Source organism: Micropterus salmoides, unplaced genomic scaffold, assembly GCF_014851395.1.
Source record: "Micropterus salmoides isolate LMB-PRFRI ecotype aquatic unplaced genomic scaffold, ASM1485139v1 Ms_hic_scaffold_18, whole genome shotgun sequence".
NCBI lineage: Eukaryota > Metazoa > Chordata > Actinopteri > Centrarchiformes > Centrarchidae > Micropterus > Micropterus salmoides.
Genome location: NW_024040928.1, coordinates 19,601,674 through 19,624,877, shown reverse-complemented (window position 1 = coordinate 19,624,877; position 23,204 = coordinate 19,601,674). Strand labels below are relative to the sequence as shown.

At 41.9% G+C, this 23,204-nt stretch overlaps 1 protein-coding gene across 9 annotated transcripts in view; it reads left to right on the top strand.

Moving 5' to 3' along the window:
* The first annotated feature begins 957 nt into the window (after positions 1-957).
* The window catches only part of gphnb (gephyrin b), a 107,397-nt gene continuing 85,150 nt past the window's right edge, over positions 958-23,204 (top strand). For all 9 annotated transcript variants that reach the window (XM_038727762.1, XM_038727761.1, XM_038727757.1 and 6 more), the window contains exon 1: positions 958-1,085. In XM_038727762.1, coding sequence (XP_038583690.1) covers positions 1,022-1,085 — 64 coding nt within the window. In that variant the 5' untranslated portion in view covers positions 958-1,021. The remainder of the gene's footprint in view (positions 1,086-23,204) is intronic.

The following is a 23,204-nucleotide window of genomic DNA, read 5'->3' as shown; positions in this document are numbered from 1 at the left end:
TTGAAGGTCTATTTCATGTCCTTGGCTGACAGACACCTCCTGTTGCTAATTGTAACACAATGGAAGAGGGAATTGGCTACTAAATAAAGTATGGAAATTGTGTCAGTTCTTTTGGTCAGGTCATTGGACACAGACATGGCAAGTCTATTGAAGCGAGCCAGTGAAGCTGGAAGAGATACCCCATTTCTTGCCACGGTTACTGTGCTCATGTGTGTCTATGAATTATGTATATTGATAGATTCCCAACAGAAGCTGGAGGATGGGCATTTTCTTTCCATGAGAATAAACAAGGGAAATTACACACCATGGAAGTGTGCAGCCAATCTATGAATAGAAGCTGTGCTTTTATGCCTGGGGATGCAGTTGTAGTTTTACAGGTCAGACTGTGTTATTCTTCTCTTAAGCCTCTGCATTGAGATGTAGCCGACACATCTTAGAGGGCCCCCTTTTATACTATCTAAAAACAGGGGTGCATCTCATGGGGCCAAAATTTGGTGGGTGGGTGATGGGGACTTTTATGGAGCCCCAAGGTGAAGCTTTTCGAATTGGAGAACTGATGCTGTAATTCATCAGGTAGGGGTCAAATTTGAGGCATGTATGCAGCAGGGGTCTAAAATTTCAGCTTCAAATATGGAATCAATTGCATGACATGGGATAAGTGAGTGGCGCCTGCAGATGTACTGCTAGTCAGTCTCCCCTAAAAGCCTTCACAGGAAATCAATAGTGGTCTCCATAAGACTTAATCTGGGATCCACACTACTACAGTGGCAGGCGGCCAGCTGAGTGATGTGTGCGGTTTAAACGGCCCCCGCATCCTGCCCGCTTATCTGTAGGTGTCCCGATGATCGCTCTGCTTTCCACTCATCTTGTCTGGCTGGGTTTTTTTTTTTTTTTTTTGCTCCATCCCAACCCTCCTCCATCTCTTCCTCCTCTTCCTCCTCCTCCCCTCCCCGCTAAGTTCGATGCGATCGGCTCTGGGCCCTGCCGTGAGTTCTCGGTGCGGGCGACAGCGCTGCTGAACATGGCGTCAGACGGGATGATTTTAACAAACCACGACCACCAAATCCGGGTCGGAGTCTTGACAGGTAATGCCAGAAATGCCCATCGGTTGTTAAACATTTTGCTCATATTTCCATGAATTCATTTCCAGCGGCCGCCTGCCCGGATCTTCTTACATGTCGGCTGGATTTTGCGTGGCGGCGGCTCTCAGTCTCTCGCTGGCTTTTGCAGCCTCTTGAAGGCGACGCTGATTTCCCGGTCCCCTTTTTTTCACTTTCTTTTACCGGTGGGTTAATGTACATGCTTGATTGTATCCAGTGCTTATGCGGTGGAAGCGGTAAATGTGGGCTCTGCATTGGTTTGTGTCCGCTCATGTTCTTGTCGAGCCGTTTTCTCTGCTGAAGAAGAAGAAGCTCAGTTTATGTGTCTTGAATAATTCATGTCCCTATCTGCCTGTCAGAGCTGAAAATTACAGCTGACCGTGTGTTGTGTGGCTGCTAAAGATGCTCGGGCTATAGATTGCTTTATTGACACCCAGCTGACCACAGCGATTTTTGAAGTGTTGCTCACGACAGTTGCTGAAGGTGGATGTGGTGGTGTTGGCGGTGACGATGAGCGCATCCTTGGCCTATTAAGAGCAGCGGATGAGCTGTGAAAATGTATAGGTAGATGTGGCTTATTTTGTGAATGACAGTGCCGGCCGAGGAGTTTACATGACACACGACCGCGGCTCTGGCTCAGTTTGGTGGGGCTGAACACACGGGTAAACCCTCCTGACATTCCTCTAAACGCAACGCGATGACGGCGCGTCTCTCACTTACCAATATTGAGAACGTTATGCGCTTGGATGCAATGTGCGGCTATGAGGCGGCGGATGGTGTTTGAGCTGGCCGTCGCCTTCATTTTTTTCTCATCCGTGTGCGTGTGTGTGTGTGTGTGTGTGTGTGTGCGCGCGCGTATAGCCTATTGCTTTGTCATGTTTTTGATCGTCCAACATCACGCGAGGCGAATCCAGTGGTTGTTGTCATAATCGGAAAGTAAATGAAACCGATTTTTTTTTTTTTTTTTTTTTTTTTTTTTGGAGAGGGAGGGAGAGTGGTGGTTGGGTGGATGTATGATAAAGGCTGTCCAGAGGAATATCCACCCTACCCCCTCCTCCCCTCCCCTCTCTCTGTCCATCCTGTGTGAGGCTCGGTCGATCAATAAGGTATTTCATGAAAGCAGTGATCTCACACATACCGTATTACTCCGTATGGAAATCCAGTACGGAGGAGGTGGTAGGCGATGTGTAGCGATGGAGGAATGACTGTGTTAGACCCTCTCCTGAAATCTGCCAGGGAAACCCCCACCACCAACAACAACACCACAACCACCCGTCGTCTCCTTCTCCATTCCTCCTCCTCCTCTTCCTCTCCTCACGCTGGAGAGAGAGAGAGAGAGAGAGAGAGAGAGAGAGCGCTGTCCATGGTGCTGAAATCCAGCGTCACTCACAAATCAGTGCAATACTGCATCAGATAGATACACCCAGGGATGTAGAGGAGGATAACCCCATCTCAAGTCACTTTTTCCATCTGTCACCATTTGTTTGTGGATGACATAACTGTGTGATGAGGAACACTGGCATAGATGCGAAAAAAAATAGTCACAAACAGATGAGGATTTTGCTGTTTTAAGGCTTTCATATTGGTTTTTATGTAAGCAGTTGTTTGCCTTATGTTGATAACCAACTGGAGGTCAGAGTATACCCATCTAATTTTTTTAAACACTACATCAATGCCCACGTCACATCAGAGGGGGTTAATTTCTCTATGTGTCATCAGTCACTTGAATCACTAACTGTATCCCCAGCATTTTGACAGATTGCCAGTTTGATCTGGCTGTGCAGTGTTGACAGTTCACGCATACATATGGCGATGTTGAGACGCGCAGAGACACAACCGACAGGCTTATTTGTCTTTTTGATGTATTTGTGTGTGTTTATATGGAGTAGGAGGACTTGCACTGTCAGGGAAACAAAGCATCAGAGGACTGAGGGGTAAAAACGTGGGAGAAAACGGTGCACAGTGGCATTAAGTTGCCATGTTTTACCTGACCTTTAGCCTTTTAAGAATCTAATCGTGGTGGGATTACTCATGGCTACAAGGACTACTGTGTGATATATATTTTTTTGTGGCTGACATGATGTATTTTGACAGCAAAAACTCCCCTGCTGTGTTACCATGATGCTGCCAAATATTCAGGTTGACTGGATCTCTCTTAACACACAACCTTTGTCGCAACACCTCAGTCTTATACATACACAGTGTTCATGCCGTTAGTCTGCTGTGTTAAGGGGACATGTGTGAGCAGAATGCTAATAGGGTCTGGAGCAGTGCTCAATCTCCCTTCCTGCGAGGGTCAAAGGTCAGCAGTCCACTCCTGCATTCAGTCACCAGGGATGAGATGAGACCTTGGCTCACCCTCCTCCATCACTTAGCCCCACGTCTCTCTAGACAGGTGACAGAGCCTGGGGGACATATCTGTTTAGACCCTGGACACACAGTGCAGAGGAGATGAGGTTGAGGTGTGTGTGTGTGTGTGTGTGTGTGTGTGTGTGTGTGTGTGTGTGTGTGCATGTGTGTGTAACAATATATGTATTTTGTGTAATGTTTGAATAAGCAGTGGGGTTTATTTGTGAGGAGAGGCAGGTAGGAAACTTGAAACAGGATAATTGGGGTGAACATGCTGTCACTTGTCAAAGATGTCCCACTGAAAATGTGACCTTTGTTAGGAGTGGATGAAAGCTTCTCACGCTGTGCTCAGCCCATTGTGATGTGTGTGTTTATTTCATGTCTTTTTCTGTCTACCTGTGTGTACGTGCTTGTGTGGGTTTGTGTATTTTTACATGCATGAGTGCTCAGTGCCCAGTTTCGAGCTGTCGGTGTTTCTTCCTGTTGAGTTTTAATTGTCCTGGATCTCTCTCCCTGGGCCTGCCTTGGGGTCTGGACACTCAGCTACACACTCACACACTGAAGCTAAATATCCATGCCTTTGTTGGATGCATGTGTGTTTGTGTATGCAAGTGGTAACTGAAGTTTTGACAGGCAAAGGACCATACAAACACTACAAAGATGAAGTATGTTTTCAAAATATTCATGTGTGAATACATGTGAACATATAATATAAACATCTGTACTGAATTTAAAAGGTGTGTTTCATATAGGAACATTTCACACTTTTCAAGTTTTTTCTAGGAAACCCTTTTACCCACATGAGAACCAGGCTGGGTTGCACCACAAATTGAACACACACCAGCTGAGCTTTTATGTATTTGAAAGAACGTGTGTGTGTGTGTGTGTGTGTGTGTGTGTGTGTGTGTGTGTGTGTCCTTTGCATGTGCAGTATGTGCATATGCATGCAACTCTGCTCTGCTCTGCTCTTTGTTTTATAGTGCACTAATACTGAGCTCTGGCTGGAAAACACAGCTTAGCAAATCCCCCCAGCCCCAAATATAGCTACAGTATGCATACCTCCCATGATATGAGAGAGAGAGACAGAGAGAGAGGCTGTTAATCTGTATAAAGCCACTGTGTATGTGTGGGATACAGCATCTCTCCATGCATGGGCCACGGATGTTCTTGTGTTGCTTGATTCACAGCCCATAGAAAGCGCCATTGATGCTGGCTGCTGAGAGTGTGTGGGTTAACTCCAGCCCTTCCTCAAAGAGACACACACTCAGCACCGAGCTTCCAATGAGGAGCCAGGGCAGGAAAGCTCCATTCTGCGACAGACAGCACACATTTTTCCCTTTTCTCCCTCTCTCTTTCTGTCTGTCTCTCTTTCTCTTCTATTTTATTTTTTGCTCTTTTTCTATCTCCCTCGGTTGTAACAACTGAGAGAGGCTCAGGGATGTGTGGGCGGCTCTCTAAACTTACATGTCTATCAGAAAGACATGAATCGACGGCAGGCAGACTTCCCAAAACAACCACATTTAGATCGCTCTCTCAATCCCTCTGTTAAGTAGAACTAATTCTGTGACTCCCTGCAGAATAGGTGAAAGCTATTATTTTGGCAGAGTGGTGGTCCTACATGTGGCTTGCATTTTGTTGATCTGGTGGAGAGGTGAAGAGTTGTCCTAGAAAGCAGGGTTTTGGGAGAAGAACAGCGTCATGTTTTAGCACATCAGGATGTCAAGTTTGAGACATGCTTATCAACAAAACACATGTTGATAATGGCCCATATGAAAAGTGTGTGTGTGTGCGCGCACATGGTTTGCGAACATGTAGGCGTGCCTGCTCGTGTGTGTACTTGTCTGACTGCAGATGGGATAATAACTATTTAATCTGCTTTTCCACATAATTTAATCTCTGGAATTTGTCCCAAGCTCACCTTAACAGCTCAGGCACTAAAGAGGCTCACTAGAGAAACAGGAGTCAAGTCAGCAAGAGGCGGCTCTAGTGTGCCAGAGCACCTTGACCACAACCAAGAGACGCTGTCATCTGTCACCGAATGGTGTGGGTGGCTGCCAGGTTATGGAGCAATGTCCACACGTTGTCTCTTTATGAATGACTCAATCTACTGTCGACAGTGCAAGTCAAGGGTTTTACAAGTAAAGGAGAGCTACAATCACAGTTTTACAATACTGATGGCACAGCTATTCCATTTGCTAAAAAGGGAAGGGAGATTTAAGATTTACTAGAGCTTTTATATATTGAAAAATGTTTAATTTTCTCAGCAATGGCACCTCAAACTAACAAAATTGCCATTGAGGGATCACGACCCTGTGTTAAACTACTTCACATGGTTGGCTTGTGCCTGCAAAGGGGTATTGCGTGAACAAGAGCTTGGCAGTATTTCAATATTATCGTTTACTGATGTGAGTTCGTATATGTTATTGTTTAATATAACTCTGTTATCCAAGTAAATTTTTCAAAGCACATTACTAATTGCTTGTTTGAAACACTTCAGTTAGTGATTTCCTACTTTTCCTAGAATGCCTTTCTCTCTCTATTGTAAGCTCTCTATTATAAGAGTTTTGTCTGTTGTAATCCATAACAGTGGATTCAGTTTGTTAAGTTTAATGTAACTTTGCATATTTGTTTTTACCATATTACTATTATATATAAGAAGAGCTCATGACAACACAAATCAGTTGGAGCACAATACTCAATCCAAATGCTTTTACAAGGACAGGGAAAAACAGAGATACCTGGAAAAGTCTTTTTCTCTCAAACTCAAATGTAACATGGTTAAAATCATGTTGTCTACATTTGGCCAGTTATCCATGGGGAATGACAAAAATACACCATCAGACTTTAAAGCAGACAATGAAATGGACATCAAATGGTTTCATTTTGACAGCGTTCAAGAGAGATCTACATCTTGGATCTAAAAAGATGTAGAATGAAAGATCAGATTAGAGTTTCTTGTTTAAAGATACTTCACCATTGAAAATACCAGAGCCTATATCAAGTGAACTTAAAACAACTCAGCCCAACTGTATATTTGTGAAGTCTTTGGTAACTCCTTCATGGTTATTAGCCTGTCTGTGGTCCCATTAGCATCTAAACATTATTATTCCTCCCCATTTTCAACTGTGTTGACGCTGAGACAAACGTAACATAATATCCTGACATACATCATACCATACAACATCATGACTGGATAACAAAAACGCAAAATATATGTTAACATTTGGTTCACTGGTGATGGAAATCAGAGAGCCCCAGGCATGCGTCTACCCACTAGCATGATTTTATTCCACCTTTTTCCTGCTTTGACCCAACTCTCTGTCTCTCTATGTTTGAATCATCTCTAAGCTGCTACTAGGGTGTTCCCTTGCAACAGTATGTGGGCATCTGTTCAACAGTATGCTAGTTTGAGAGGGATACACTTGGAACAGAAGAGCTTAACGGGGGGGAGGGGACACACAATTTGGGCATGCACAACACCACTACAATGCACATTTTTAGATCATCTTTAAGCCAAATTAGAGGGACTAATATAGTTGTTGCATGTACCAACCTTGACATGTTTGGCTTTCAACAGACTGTAAAATCAGAAATATTGATAATATTGTAATCCCAAGGACCATAAAGACAAAATGTCAGCATTGCTAGAGAATAAGCAAGCAGCTGGATGGATTGTTTGGTGTTCCTTACATGTATTTATTTTTCGTTTGGGTGGAGCTCATACTACAGCAGTAGTTAAAACACAAACTGTCCCTTCTCTCGCTTGTTCTTTCTTTCTCTCTGCATCACACACACACACACACAGCTGTGACAGTGGACAGCAGTAAGGCAGGCGGACCACATGACCAGAATAGACAATACGGGATCAGGGACACGAACACAGAATGAGAATTAAGTCTTCACTGCAAAGGAATTATTTTCCGTGGAGAGTGTGCTGGGGCAGGAGGGGATGACTCTCCTCCCCTTTAGCACATACCCCTCTCTCTCTCTGCTTTCATAGCCTATGGAAGTAATCCTCCCTTACTGTAAATAGTCTTTAATTGGGATGCGAGTTAGAACAAGAGGCACACTGCATTTGGCGGACAAGCAGCGGAGTCTCCTCCACTCTCTTAGGCTCTTGTCAACTCTCCAGAGAAGAGATCCATCGGGGCTGCCTGGAAAGCTATTCCCAGACTGGATGAGTAGGTGTGGGAGAGTTGGTCGGTTCCCACTCCCTCCTGGCCATAAAGCAGTGTTACAGTCTGTCATTCATTTGAGTTGATAATCACTGGAGGCTAACATAGCCGGAAAAAAAAAGAGGAGGATTGCGCTCAATATTTTGGGGAGTAAGCAAAAGAGATGCTGGTGCTTTTTTGTGTCAGCACTTATCTTGTTTTGACAGAAAAACAGGCACTGGACATGAAGAGCTTGAAGCTATTGTTTTCTATTTTTGTATTTGGCGCTAAATAGGAAAGACTATTCTGAAATAAGTAACACCCTCCAGCCAGTGTTTGATGGGTGGTGAGGTAGCTACTATGTTCAAACACACAGATTCATATGATGTGCAACTTCCTGGGCCATGACATGCGGCTCAAAAACTATGTATAAATATTATCATTTGATAATGTGTCAACTTTTTGGATTTACCCACTCCTAAACTGTTGCCAGTGAGGCTTGAGCAAGATGTGCGTATGTTTTTCTAATGCAATTAGTCTTATGGTAAACTGCTAATCACAAAATCTTAGATGAAGCTTTTAAAGCATGTTGAGTTTAGGCAAATTTAACATTGCTTAAGAGGTTTTCTACACATGTTTTGTGGTGATCATCAGACTGCTAGTTCTGTCTACTTTCTGCCATTAGCATTTCTATACTTCTATACTGGATGCCGTTAGCTAGCACACTGTATATTACAATGTTTTACAATGTTGTTTGGAGTGAAATTGTTTTTCTTTCTTGCTCAGTTGCAGAATCTCCTCCCAGAAAGTTCTGCTGACTGAAATTACAGCATGCCCTGCCTTCCACAATGTCTACACAGCCTGGATAGCAAAAGCACATTAGCTGAGCAGCAGCAGCAGCTTTAGTTCTCCTTCAGTGTCTATACAGACTCGCTCAGGCACAGCACTACTGTGTCTCACCCGTTTTTAGGCAGCCAAATACACAACCACTGTACTTAAAATCTTAAAACAGCTAACGGTAAAATGCTCCAGGTGGTGGTTATGTTCATGAATTGCATCTGAAATGCGTCATAGTAGCGTGAAACAGACGACTGAAAAATGGGTTTGCACCATTTTATAGTGGAGCCCTTGCCACATTTTAGGAAATATTATGTTAGGTCTATTAAGCTTCAGGGAAAACCAGCAATGATGCTAAATCATGCGACCTTTCTCTTTGCCAATTCTAACACAAAATGTTTCTACAGTAGCCCAAAGGGACAAACGGTGCTACAGAGCATGTTTCGTCACTACGTTGAATATGTACGAAGTAAAAGGAACAAGTAGTAGTAGTAGTTGTAGAAGTCGACTGGTTCATTAGAAGTAAGAAAAGAAGTGAAATTTGGAAAATTAGAGGCCCACACGTATTATTTAGCACAAGAACGTGTCAGCCACCGTTGCTTATCTTTAGAAAGGTAGTGGTGAGCTGTGACTTATGGTGCATTCATGGGTTGTCAGAATAATCAGAATATTTTGTTCCTCCATAAATCTTTATTGCAAAAAGAGAATAAAGTGCGCATGGGACATAAAGAAGTATACTGAACTTTGATTTGTGCAAAATCACATATTGCATATACAAATTTTGCCCACATGTAATCTGTAATATGGTTAAAACGGTTAGTTTGCTGTCCATGTAGAGTAGCTAGATGTCTGTGTGTTGTTTATATGCTCTGAACGCTAATCCAACACATCTTTGTAGCAGCATCTATGCTGATTCCACATTCTGACTTAAGAGCACATGAACACACGGAAGTCGGAAGAACGACTTCACACCTCAGGGAACGGGACCATCCGAGGAGCATGTGAATGCACAGTGACCCGCTGGTTGCAATTTGAAACCCTCACCACTAGATGTCCCTCAAACTTACACACTGAACCTTAAAATGTATAAATGCTAGGTCTTTTTAGTAAAGGATATCAAATTATTTCCAGGTTAACCCTTGTAATAACACTGCAGCTGCTGCAAATTAGATGTTTCAAAGAACCTTTTGCTATTAAGACAAAAGACATTTTCTGATTCTCTTTCTTTTTTATTCTGGTTAATTTTTTACACTACTCTGGAGAGACAGCAATTGGGTCCCTCGCGATAACCTGTGCAAGGATAAAAGCCGCTGAGTGATGGCGATAGAGATCGAGATAAAAGATAAAGCGGTGGGTTTTAACTGATGAGTCACTCTTGTGGTCTGCTGCCGCTGGATGTCGTGTCCAGGCTTGAGGTGTTAATTAGGGCTGGAGGAACGGATGGAGTGAAGGATGCAGGAGGGACGAGGAAAAATAGAGGAAACAAGTCATTGATTCATCAGTGGCCCGTGTGCTGCCATGCCGCCTCACGTCTTTATCAGTCTTCATCTAATAGTTGTCTGAAACGCATTCCTCTCTCATGTTTCACATGAGAGGAAGTACGCTTGCCTGTATCTAGCATCTGTCACAGGCTGACGGGGTGCGGATGTCACAGGGAGCTCCTCAATGAGAGCAGGGGCTATGCTAACAATGCTAATAATCTCAGCAGTACCGTGTTACCGTTTTCAACTATATTAAACAAGCATTTGAAAGTTAGCAATGGCATTACACAAATTGCAAGAATTCAACATGTACACATCAGAATTGGTTCTGGTTGTATGTTTTTACCATTTTCTTGTGTCCCATTCTGGAGTGTTTCACCTGCTCACTGTTACTGTGGAGATAAAACATTTCTGTAGTAATTAATCAAATACATTGATCCTTTTTTCCTTAGGTGTAAGTTTGTTTTCTTTCCTGGTATGATTAGATTGTTCTTTAGCCTACAATTTACACCTAACAGACTGTACAACCTAGTTGGGTAACACTTAGACTCTACTCTAGAGGGTGACACGAGAGTGGATTTTCACTCCTGTCCTGTCCTAATCCTGGAAGAATGACTCCCGTTCCATCCTGTCCCAAATTTTAAAAATCAGAAAATATAGTTATTTACATTAGACCTGCATAAAAAGTCCTATGATTCCCGTCCCGCCCGCTGCTGTTTTTCCAGTTTCGTCCCAGTCCTGCGATGAATAGTGAAATTGTCTCCCATCCTGTAGGAACCCTATAGGAATCCTGTTACCCCAGTCTGCCTCTATTCTACTCTTATGTGTCTGACAGAAAGTTCACATCACTCATATATGTGTCATATCATTCAATTGACAATCTCAGTTTAGACAATGAAATTACACATTTTCAACAGAAGGACTGTGCTACAATCTGGTGGCCTGGAATTAGAAGCACATGGACATACCAGGCAGGGAGGGTCTCACATCTAAAATAAGCTATTGAGTTGCATTATGGGAAATATAAAATTAACTTTTTTTGGAGCTTGAACCATACTAGGTACTAAATGTTAAGATATCTCAGCCTTTACTGCTTAGATTTTCACCACTACTTTATCTGTGTCTTACAAGTGGCAACTAAATCGCCAGAATACTCTTCCAACACATCCTGTTGTTTCTATTAATTCAGCATCCTGCAACACATTGTAAGTCAGAGTATTTTATTGACTTATCACATCCAGAAGTAAACAATCTTTTTCCACATTTGCAAACATGCACTGTACCTAACCATTAGATGCCATGGTTAATGTAGTTGTGAAGCATACAGCATGCTTTAATCTTTTACACATACTAATTAACTTAATTACTTACTTGTTTAAAATAAAAATTAAGATTTTGAAGCTCCATGGGCCACATAGTAACTCAGTTCCCGATTCCTGAGAGGGGTGGGGACTGTGAGAAGAACTACTTCTCAGATCTTCCATGTAGTGTGGCAGCTATTAAATCTGGCTCACTGCAAGAAGAGACAGCGAACTTCATTTATGTCAACATCACTCAGGTTTTCAGTATTTCGACATTTTGTTGTTGTTTGCCAAACAGAGAAAGAGAGTTTGGTGTAGTTTGAAGGGCTGGAACACAGGAGACAGAAGAAACAGAGCAAGTCAAAGCGAAGTCATAACAAGTAAATAAATTGCACAATAAGTGTAGCTTTTTTCCCAAAAGGTGTGCACGATTGCAAAATAAAGCCCCTTTAATTTTCATTCAAGCATGCAAATAACACCCAATGGAAAAGCTTGAGGTTAGGAAGCATCACGCAGTACTACATAATATGATCAGGCATTCATAAGAACAAAGACAAGCATTTGCACCAAGAAGGTGGAAAAGCACCGCTGGGAAAGAGGTCTAGTGCTGTGTGACTTCTGGCTGTCACCCTTGGCAACGGCCCTTCCTCTCCTTCTTGACACGCTGCCAGGGTGTCCATTGGCTTGTCACTTGTTCAACCCCCCCTCCCCCTTCTCCTTCCTTCCCTTCCCTCCCTTCCCTCCCTTCTTCCCGAGGCCACAAGACCGGCCATGTCGAGGTGCGACGCGTTGATTGATGTGTGTGACACATGCTTCCGGGAACCACCGTCGTCTGAATTTGGGAGAAATATTTCTATTTTTGTTGCAACGAATGCAAAGGTGACACACTGAGGAGAGAGGACATTTGGAAAAAGTGTCCAAAATTGGCGTTACATTTGATGGTTCTCGGTTATGGAGCGAGGACTGTGATTGCGTTCATATTTAACAGTGGTTATATCAGTCATTAGCTTGCTCACACATTAATCACATTAAACACATCACATCAGTTTCACTAATCAATTCCATATTAATGATAATTGAAATTGAGTTTGACGAGTGTTACTAGACTTGGGACTTTAGAGATAAATATAACGCATTCGCTCTCTCTTTCCCACTTATATATCACATTTTATCTCAGACTCTTTTTCTCTCTTGTTATTTTTGTCCCTGTCTCCTCACCTCTCTTTCTCTCTTTCTCGGCCCACCTTTCTCACTTTTACCTTTGCTGTCTGTCTGTGCCCAACTCACTCCATCTCCCCTGCAAAACGAGGGAGCGAGCAGTACGAGGGGAGCATGTACATGTGAATAATGGAGGAGGCCAGCTTCTCCCTAACGAGGTGTGTTTGATGGCTGACCTCAGCCTGGTGTGTGTGTGTGTGTGTGTGTGTGTGTGTGGTCAAGGTGTTCTCCCATTCTAATCCTCCATTATTCAGCGTCATGCCTTTTTCCGTTTCTACCACAAAATCCTTTCAGATCATGGCACCTGGGAATCAAATGTTAATAGACACCCACCCACACACTCAAACACATCACATCACAGCCACAAATGCTCAACACATACATGCAGCAACCGGTTTGATTGACATGACGTGGTGTGGCTCGACAGTTTTCTTGCCCTTTTGCATCATTTATGGTCTTACAACAGGCCGGCATGACGGGCGGTTTTTCAATTTTGGCACATGACTTTGTACATTTGAAACAGTGAGTCAGGGAGTTTGTCACTCAATTTCCTCTGTCCTGCTTCATTGTCCCACCTGTTCTTTTGTGTTCTGTCTTCTCTTATTGTGACAGCAGATTTCTGGAGAGCAATATGTCTCAGTACTAGTGACCCACTTGGAAATTCCACATGAATGCACTTAAAACCCAGACGTTCGAGTTTACCCCAAGCACTTAAACACAACATATATGTGACAATCGGAGGACGTTTGATGTTTATTAGTCAACTGACAGAAAATTCATCAGCAGCTCTTCTGATAAATGATTAATAGTTTGAGTCGTTGTTAAGGCAATTTTGCTTTTCATCCATCCATCCATCGTCAACCACTTATCCTGCGTACAGGGTTGCAGGGGGCTGGAGCCAATCCCAGCTGACATCGGGCGAAAGGCGTGGTACACCCTGGCCAGTCCATCGCAGGGCCACATATAGACAAACAACCAATTTTGCTTTTCTCTGGTTTATATTATTGTTAATTGAACATCTTTTGGTTTTGCACTGATGGAGAGTTTTATAGACAAAATCATGAACTTATTAATTGAGGAATAATGAAAATAGTCATTAGTTACAGCTAGCGTAGTTAAAACTCCACATTCACATGTCACTAAATATGCCAGGTGAATCATGCGAGTGTTGAAAATATGTATGTGTAAACGAGGAACATTGCGGTTTATGGTATATATAATAATCAGCAGATTAAGCAAATTTGAGAATAATCATTAGTTAGAGCCCTGGGGGATAGAAAGACATATTTATGATCACCATAATTTATTTACGTATCATCATTCACATCACATACATTTATATATATTTGTCGGCGAGACTTATTTCTCTCCATACAAATATGCCTATTGTGCCTAATAATTAGAAGTCACGGGTTTTAATTCCTAAACCGCATCACAGTCAAACCAATCCCTGGAAAACTCCCTGAATGCTTTGACTCCTCCAGGGGCTTCCCTCTTGGTTTCCCCAGTACTGACATGTACATGTATGTGTGTCTCAATAGGGTAAGTGATGAGATGTGTGAAATATGGCAAGTGGAGCACTCTATTAGGCAGCGTCCCCCCTCGCCTCCAGGCTTCCTTCTGCTCCAACGTACAGAGAGGCTGGGAGAGAGAGAGACACGTCAGAGAGGCTGAACTGTACTGATGGTGGAGGGCCTGAGTTAGATGTCTCGAGGAGTTTGGGTTTTGAACAGCGGAGCCTGAGCCCACCACTAAAGAAGGAGAAGAAGAGGAGCAGGAACACCTCCCTGCATCAATCTGAGCTAGCATTAGCCTTTAGAAGGACTAGCTTCCCACTGACTGTGTGTCTGTGCCTGTGTCTGTGCGTACTTTGCATGTGCGGTATGTGCATATGCATGCGACTCTGGTCTTTGTCTTTGTGTACTAATACTGAGCTCTGGCTGGAAAACACAGCTGTGTGTGTGTGTGTGTGTGTGTGTGTGTGTGTGTGTGCGTGTGCGTGTGTGTGCGCGCGCATACATGTGTGAGCTCTGACAGTGGGAAGCTGCAATGTAATTGCTGGCATTGTCCAGAGGATTGAATGTAATGAAGGTAGCTGCTTACAGGCTGCTTCATTAGTACAGCCGGGTCCGGGGCACTCCCTGTGTGTGTGTGTGTGTGTGTGTGTGTGTGTGTGTGTTGTGTGTGTGTGGGCATGGAGAACTCTGCATCTTGGGAAATAAGGGAAGTCGAATGGTTCGCACAAACACATATCCACACGCACACTCATATACACATGTTCTACCACCCACCCACTTGCACATTAACAAACACATCAACAAGCATTGGCAGTGCGTGAAGCATGTTGAATGTAACTTTAATCCATAGGAGTACATTTCCTCCGTGGGTTTGCTACTTCAGGTATATCTTTCTCAACAAAGGCTGAACTTTGGAAAATATTACTGATAACATATAGCAATACTTCCTGTAAAAGACCTTTTGTAGCAACCAGACACTGCATCTTTGAGGTTATGCTGGACATATTGGGTGTAATGGGCAAAGAGATATAGGACTGCAACTAACAATTATTTTCATTATGCAGTTGAATATTTCTAAAGGTAATCAATATATTGTTTGGTTTAGGTTTTGTTTTGCCACATCATAAAGAAAAGACCCATCCTAGTTGTTGAGTCCAAAGTGACTTCTTTTTTCCTTAAAATCCCAAAAGTCCATAAAACAAAGATATTACATTTACAATTAGATTAAACAGCAGTCAGTTTTCACATTTGAGAAGCTGTAAGCAACAAATGATAGCATTTTTGGTTGATAGAAGAGTTACATTTTAATTGATTTAATTTAAGTTTCTTTCTCTATGCATCTTTAACATTATCTCCACAGATTATTCACATTAAAGTCTGTTTACAGGTCTTGGGGAGTGCTACTGCGTATGTCATAAAAGTTGTATAAAGCCTTTTGTAGCTCCAGAGGGAGCTGAACAAAGTCTGATGAATTGCCTCAAGTGATGTCACTTAAGTCAGCATTGACTAGACAAGACTACAGTTGGGTGAAAACACCTAAATCTCAGACAGAACTACTGGCAATTGAGAAGCATTGTGGCTATTGTAGGTGCCAGGTTTTGACAAGGAAGACGAATTCATGGAATAAAACAGATTATATCAGATTGCTAAATCTGTGTACTTTTCTAAGGCCCTGAAATATTCCAAAACAGACCGCAAACGTGTGCGCATTTTCTTTTAATATTTCATTTCTTTTTATATTACATCAGTTATCTGAATAGTCTGTGGATACGGTCTGGACCCTCGCAGATGTGGGCAGATGACGAAACTTATTCATGCATAATTTTTACAGAACTCTGGGCTACATGGATGCGGAAAGTATGGTCTAAAGCGATCTGGATCTGGACCCAGCCGCTGTCCTCTCATCCGATTTATTATTGAGAATTACTACCTCGTGACGGTGCGTTGCTATTTCAACCCACGCAGCTTTTCTAGTATTTACTGTACTGTTTACGCGGCAAAGGAAACTCAACGACCAACTGCATGTCTTCCAATCGTCGCATGTGTAGCTGCTAAGCCAGTCAAATCCGTGCATTCTGATAAGCATTGTGAGTTGAGTCCGCGAGTGAGATACACCAGAGACGTTTGGAAACACACACAAAGAGAGGAGACGAAAGAGAAAAGCGATTTCACATGGCTTTTAATCAAGAATGTACGGATTCTTACATGTACATTCTTCCCACAGGCAGTTCAAAACCAGAGTATCTCATATATCTCCAATCCTAGCCAGAGCTCACGTTTCTCACTGAACAAGATAAAGTAGGAAAGTGGTAAGCTACTATATAAAAGGGAATGAAAGAGAGCTGAGGTATTAAAGCTGTTCATTTGTTAGTGTTTATTATAAAATTGGTTGAGACTACACTTTAATCACTTCAAGCTACACTTTTTATTTCATTTTTTCTTAAATTAGGCACTTTATTTTAGTTTACTTAAATTTAGAATTTATTAATAAAGTAGTTATTATTTATCATCCCTCCAGTTTGATGTGAAAACTGACAGTAAATATTGTTGAAATATTATTTGATATGACAGTCAGTTGTTGACTACAACATATGTTGATAAAACTAAATGGCACTGGCAGTGAATGATAACGCATGTTAGTCGTTATGATGTTCGTGACCTTTGCTTTGGGAAATATTCTCTAACTGGACTTCTTTGAATTTTAATTGAATACCCCTGGTCTAAAGTTTTAATGTAATGGAGCTCAGTGTTAGTCCAGGTAGAGCACTGACGTCATTGTAGCTGATTCCAGTAGCTGATTGGCCTCAGCTTCATTCATGTTTCACAATCACTGGTTCATTCATTCATCAGCTGTTTGGTTGCCAGCTGACTAGTAAACTATTATAATCTGAAAATTCTCTATGTTGCTCTGATTATTACACTCATGCCAACGATATGTGCTGCTGCAGCTCATCCACCACCGAATCCTTTGTTTTGTGCAGAGTTTTTGGTTTTGTCATTTTGACTAACATTGAATGTTCAGGACAGATTAGTTACCCCAGCAGAGTCCTCATTTCTCAGTATTCACGGTTGGACATTGAGGCAATAAACTCTTTTGACATGAAACTACTTTCTACCTGATGGAGGTGTTGGTGGAGTTGTCACTGTTGATCTTCAGCAAGCGGTACCAGGAAGTTCCTTCTCCTCTAACAAGCCACAGCCAGACGTACCCTTAGCTTAATGTTTCCTGGTTTGCCACTGCATAGTTTTGGGTGCTGCAGAGTTTCGTTTTGCTTTGTTCCGCTGATTTCACGATGATTGTCGACACAATATGCTAAAGCCGCAGCTGTGCTGATCGGGCTTTTGTCTTGCCTTTTCAGAAGCGTGGCTGGCATGAAATGGGATTTGTGGGCAGGGAGCTGGGGCTGATCATGAGGAGGGCAGCCGGTGGACCAGACGATGATGAAGCTGCCATCTTTGCCACATGGGAACCCTGTGGAGATGCAGTTTAGATTAACTTTCTACTAGTGAACAATGTGTCACTTACAATATGATCGTGTCTCCTGCTCCAGAAATCGGCGTGACAGCTGCACCTCTCAAGCCGTGTTTGTCCCTTCTAGGATTGGGGTTGTGAATGTGCATTTGCCTTGCCCATCAAACGAATCCCCTGGTCAGCATGAGTTTGACCCCTAGCTTTGATCAGAAACCTGCCATTGATTCTAAATGGCAATCTACCAGCCTAACCTTGACCTGTAAGACTGACTGCAAGTCGCACAATAACCCATGACCTCTGTATATGTCTCCCTCTGCCTCTGTTCTTCCCCGTCTTCCTTCCCTTTAGCGAGAGATCACAGAGAAGCAGGGAGAACGTTAAGCTTCCTCTTTGAAGACCAATCAATACCTGATCTGATTAGGCCTCAGCACATACGTTTCCCTACAACCCCTAAAAGCCAACAGATAAAGAGCCCCATTGCTAATGTAAGCCAATAGTTATCCATTTCAGAACCCATCCACTTTCCAACCCTTCTGTCTTTAGTCATATTGAGTAAAGTGAAATTAATGAGCTGAGTGTTTTCCGTGCAGATTCTTCTAGCTTGTCCAACGATGCAAACTGGAATGTACGGTTAAGCCATGGTTATACTGGTGCAACCCTGGGTTTCCCTGCATCAGCAGCTTGGAAGGACTAGGAGGAGGAGGTGGAAGAAAGAGGAGGATGGAAGAGACGAAGGGTTGTGGAGGCAGAAGGGGAGAGGAGGGAGGCTTCTAACAGGAGGTATCAGAAATGTGCAGCTATATTGATGCCTGTGTAAGCACATTTCTATTGAAATCGATAGAGCTGCTCTCAAGCTCATTTTGGCTTTTAACAAGAGAATGGTACCTGGCTCACTAATGGAGCAGCCCTAGATAACAGACACAGAAGGAGCTGAGTTGGAAAAAAGGAAATAATATGCCAGTTAGGTGTGTATTCATTTATTTATTTCTTACAGACTGTAATGATACTATCTGTGATGTCTTTAACATATGTAGTTTTCTGAGCTGAAGAATTCTACAAACCAGTCAAAATTAAAGGGCCAGTTCCCACAAATTATACAAAAACATATTTACTCATTTATCTGTAGAGGTATTTGGCCAGTGCAGACAGTTTTGGTTTAATTTGCCCAGATTTTGGACATGGGTCTTTGAGATTTCTGCCTCCACAGTGGGATACTTTTCCTCAGGGCTGAGTTCCAATAGCCAAATTCACTTTTTGCTGTTTTATAGATTATGTGCTATGTGCAAGCTGGTATCTGTACTCAGCCACATAGTGTTTATGAGTGTAAAGACAAATCACTCTGTAACACTCCATAACCATCGGTCGCAGAAATGATTTCATCATGTCAAATACAGGAAACACCTCGGTTAAACCTTTATGCATATCAGATCAATCTTTTAAGATTCTGAACTTAATAGTTGGGATGCAGTGGGATGTCTGTTAATTGGAGCAAGGTGCTAATGCAAAAGTGTCCTAAGGTGTAAAAGTAAATGGGCTACAACTGTTATTTCAGTGTGTCAGATACATTTAATCAACATTTCATATCTTCTGGTACTCATCTAATTTTCAGGTTTTAGCTACATGTTGTAATCAAAAAGGTACTGACTAAATGTTTTGTGGCTTCTCAGATTTTTGATTTTTATTTATTCAGTTATTTTAAAATGTAGAAAGCTAAATCTAATTTAAAAGATTCAGATTCGGGAAATAATTTTAATACTGGATTCGGATTTGATAATCCCAATCCTAATTTTTCTGAAAAGAGAGATGGTTGTTATTTTTAAATGCAATTTTTAGAACCCTAGGGTGTAGAATTAGGTAGAGATGGTAGGGACATGTCTCTAATGTTGTAATATTTGGAGAATAGAGTCTTTGTAGAATAGGTTGCTTCAAGTCGCATGTATATGTATATTTCCTGACAGTCTCCAGTTATTTAGACTTTAGAAGTTTGGACTGCAGTGTGGTGTCTTTCTTCTGACTTGTAGCTCTGTGTCGCTGATGTCTCTGCGTCTCCCTCACTTAGAGACACCTTTGGTCGGTGTGGGACTGTCTGACTGCTCCAGGATGCTTCCCACTGAAGCCACTGTGGGCTGCATTTTATCTGAGGTGGTGAAACTAACAACTATGAAGAGCAGCGCACTTGTCTCATCGAGTACAGTCCCAGTCAGCAGAGCAATAACATAATACACAGAGTATTGGGCAGGTTGATTTTGTTAGAATATTACATTATTCTTATTAAATTATGACTTTATTTTTGTAATATTTTGACTTTTTCTGAAAAATATTACGACTTTATTCTCAAAATTTCAGAGAACACAGAGATGTGGGAGAGATTTTAAATGTGCAGAAAGTTTTGAACATGAGTAGAAAACTTGCTGAAACACAGGAGCTATTAAAGTCCAGGATTTTATAAATTAATTAACATGATTTAATTTATCATTGACGTGAATAGGTTCCACCGGCACATTTAAAGAGGTTACTTCCCCAGGCAAGACACAAAAGAGAAGGGAAGAGTAAATCCACCCTACATGTGCGTTGACTCAGTAGGGATGATATTAAATGAAAAAATCATCAACAAGAGAATATGTATTTGAAAGCAATACATTCTTTGATGCCAGAGAGCCTTACTTTGCATTATATTACATTGTATTTTTATATTGCCACCTGAATTTTGTGTTTCCCTTTAAATAAATATAAACATTTCCATCAAAAATTAATGCCGAAAAGGCTGTATTTGGTGCAGAAAAATCCACCAGAAGGCAGGAAATAAAGTGTTTTATGCTCAAAATTTTCTGACCTAAGCTTAATATGTGTGCCCTCCAATGTTGAAAGGAAACTCACACCCTTGTGAGAACCACAAGCCATATTTTTATCCCAATTTTATTAGCCTGTGTGCTGCCCTTATGAACAGTTCTCTTTCTCAATTTCACCACTGAGTATTTATTTCAGTATAATGTGTACTACCAGTCAAATGCCACTACAATGGTTTTTCTATCTTGCACTCACTGATACTTCAAATTATATCTACAACTATTTATAGTAAACTGCACCGGGTAAATGGCTGTACTCTTGCCCTGCATATACATGCACTCGTGTGTTTAGAAAACACACAGTGCACATTAAGTTTGTGTGTATGAGTGTGTAAACAGCTGTCGGAAATGCCACAGAGAGCTTGCTTGCTGTGGGCCCTCTGCCATCGAAATGTCATGCTACATAGGGAAAAAAGCCGCATACCTCATCCACCCACAGCCACACACCTGCCCACCCTTCACATACTTCATACACACATGCACACTCCTGCCTGGATATATGATAATGCCACACCGAGCCACAGACACATTCATTACGCCTGTTGTCATTAGAAACAAGCCTCATTATACTCAGAGCCTGTGATTTATGATTAATATTTGCAAGAGGTGTGGCGGATCGTCAAGCCTTTCCAATCCACTGATTTCATTGAACAAGAAAAACAGAGAAGGGGAAGAAGATGGGGGCTGTTGAGGGGATAATATGTGTGTATGGGGGGTGATGTTGAAGCTGCAGGGGCATTCCGGTCATGGGGTGGGAAGTGAGATGAAGGAAAAGGAAAGTAGAAAGAGGGGTGTAGGATGCTATATTCAAGGTCCGTGTATTCCCTGGAGTTGTAAATTGTCTCTGGAACTTTTTCTCTGTGGCTTCATTAGTAAGTGTCTTTTCAATATTTATGGCCGTGTTAATAAAACATCAATATGAGAGGCCTTTGTGGAGAGCTGCAGGCTGTTGGGCGCTGCAGTCTCTAGCTTTTCACTGATATTTGGATGATAAAAAGAGTTTCAGGTGAGTGTTAGAAGTGACTGAGAGTGGGCTCACTGGCGTAGATCACAAAACGCATACGATGGATAGTTTTTGGACATGACTGCATCATAGAATAGTTTAGTTCATGTTTAGAACTTGTAAAAACAATATTTTCTGCTTTGATTGTTAGTGATTGCTATGTTGATTGTGGGTGGGTATTATTGGTTGGGTCTGCAAAATTTCTTTTAGATGTCTTGCATTTTGACTGCAATTAATGATTGAATTCATGATCAATTCATCTATCAACTGTTTTGATTAATCCATTCATCGTTAGTCTATAAAATGTCAAAACTAGTCCCTAGAACCTGAGGCAGTGTCTGAAATTGCTTGGATGGCAAAGCCCTTAACCCTATAGTGGAGTACTCAGTGGTGAAAAAATACCATACGGCGGTTGTACTGGGCAGTGTCCAGGTGCATATGTGACAGCATTGCTGTTTGGCATTTTTTCTTGTTAACTGACTTAAATGATGAATCAATAATTGCACATTGTTGTCAATTTAACAACTAATTGTTTCAGTAACATGTACATTTCTATTTACTTTCATTTTCCCGATAAGGATAGAAGGGCCTATTAAAGCCTATACTTGTTGTGTGTTTGTGTGTCTTAGAGCCCATTTACACCTGGTATCAATGTGCGATCTGCAGTCAACAAAGTGTAAATTCCGTTGAGTCACAAAACTCCATTGAAGTTAAATGGTCACAAACTTGGCCTCTTTATGCAATCTCAAGAAAGCCAAGGCAAAAAGCAGCAGCCTCTTCCTTATGAAATGTAAAAACAGCTGAATGGCTACCATTTGTATTGTTAAATGGTAACTTCTGCATTTTTCAGCCCTATTTTCCCATGTTTTTGTGTCTATGTGACTAATTGGGAGAACATTTTTATTAAATTGGTCTAGTATTGAGCGAGCGCACTGCAGTCGGCAGCAGCGAGACAGCACTGTAACATAATCCTTTTGGACAATCGCGTACCATCAAAGTATATCCACTAAAGTGCTTGTTTTTATTGTTAATTGTTATTATAAGTCTCTGGCAATATTATGGAAATAATTCCTACAGAGATAGAACTTTAGAACCAACAGCTGCTATTTCGCTCTTGTCAAAGCCGCCAGACACCCTTGACAAAAGTAGTCATTTTAGCTTTTTGGTCTCCTGCTGCCTTGGCTGCCTTGATAAGTTAGTTTGTGCTATTGTGTGACTTCAGTGTTTTTAGCCCTTCAAAATACCAAAGTCACACAATAACACAAACAAACTAACCGACAAAGGCAGCATAGACCAGCAACTCTCGTGTTCTGCAAGGTAAATTTACTGTTTTATTATGGAGTCTGGTGGCTTTGACGAGAAAGCTATAGTGACTGTTTCTGGTTCAACAAAAAGGATACTCTTAAAACTCATTAAAGTTCTATCTCTGTAGGGATCCTTTCCACAATGTTGTCAGACACTTGTAATAACAATCGGAGCCTGTCAGTGGCAAAAATAAGCACTTTGGTGGACATAAGTAAAGGTACAAAAGGGGTCTCAATGTTTCTGTATTACATTTTTCACATCTAGATGTGTATTATTTACCCTTAATCTTTTCTTTCAAATAATGAATTCCCTTTCAACTTTTGCCCGGTGAACAGAGCGCCTTGATGGTGAAAATATATATGTATTGCAAAGAGGGGAGGGACTCAGCACTCTCAGCACTGATCTGTCCTGCATGGGTGCTTTTGTCTTCCCTCCTCTTTTTCACAATCATTCCCCCCACATGTATTTTATTCATTCCCTTGCACATCTCTTCTCGTAAGCTCCCTCTACCAGTCTACTACCATACTACTCTCTTTCCTGTCTTCTCTTTCTCTGCCCTCCCTCTTTGCTTTCGGAGCATTCCCACCGCTGTTCCCCTTTCTCCTCATCTCTCTGTTCCAC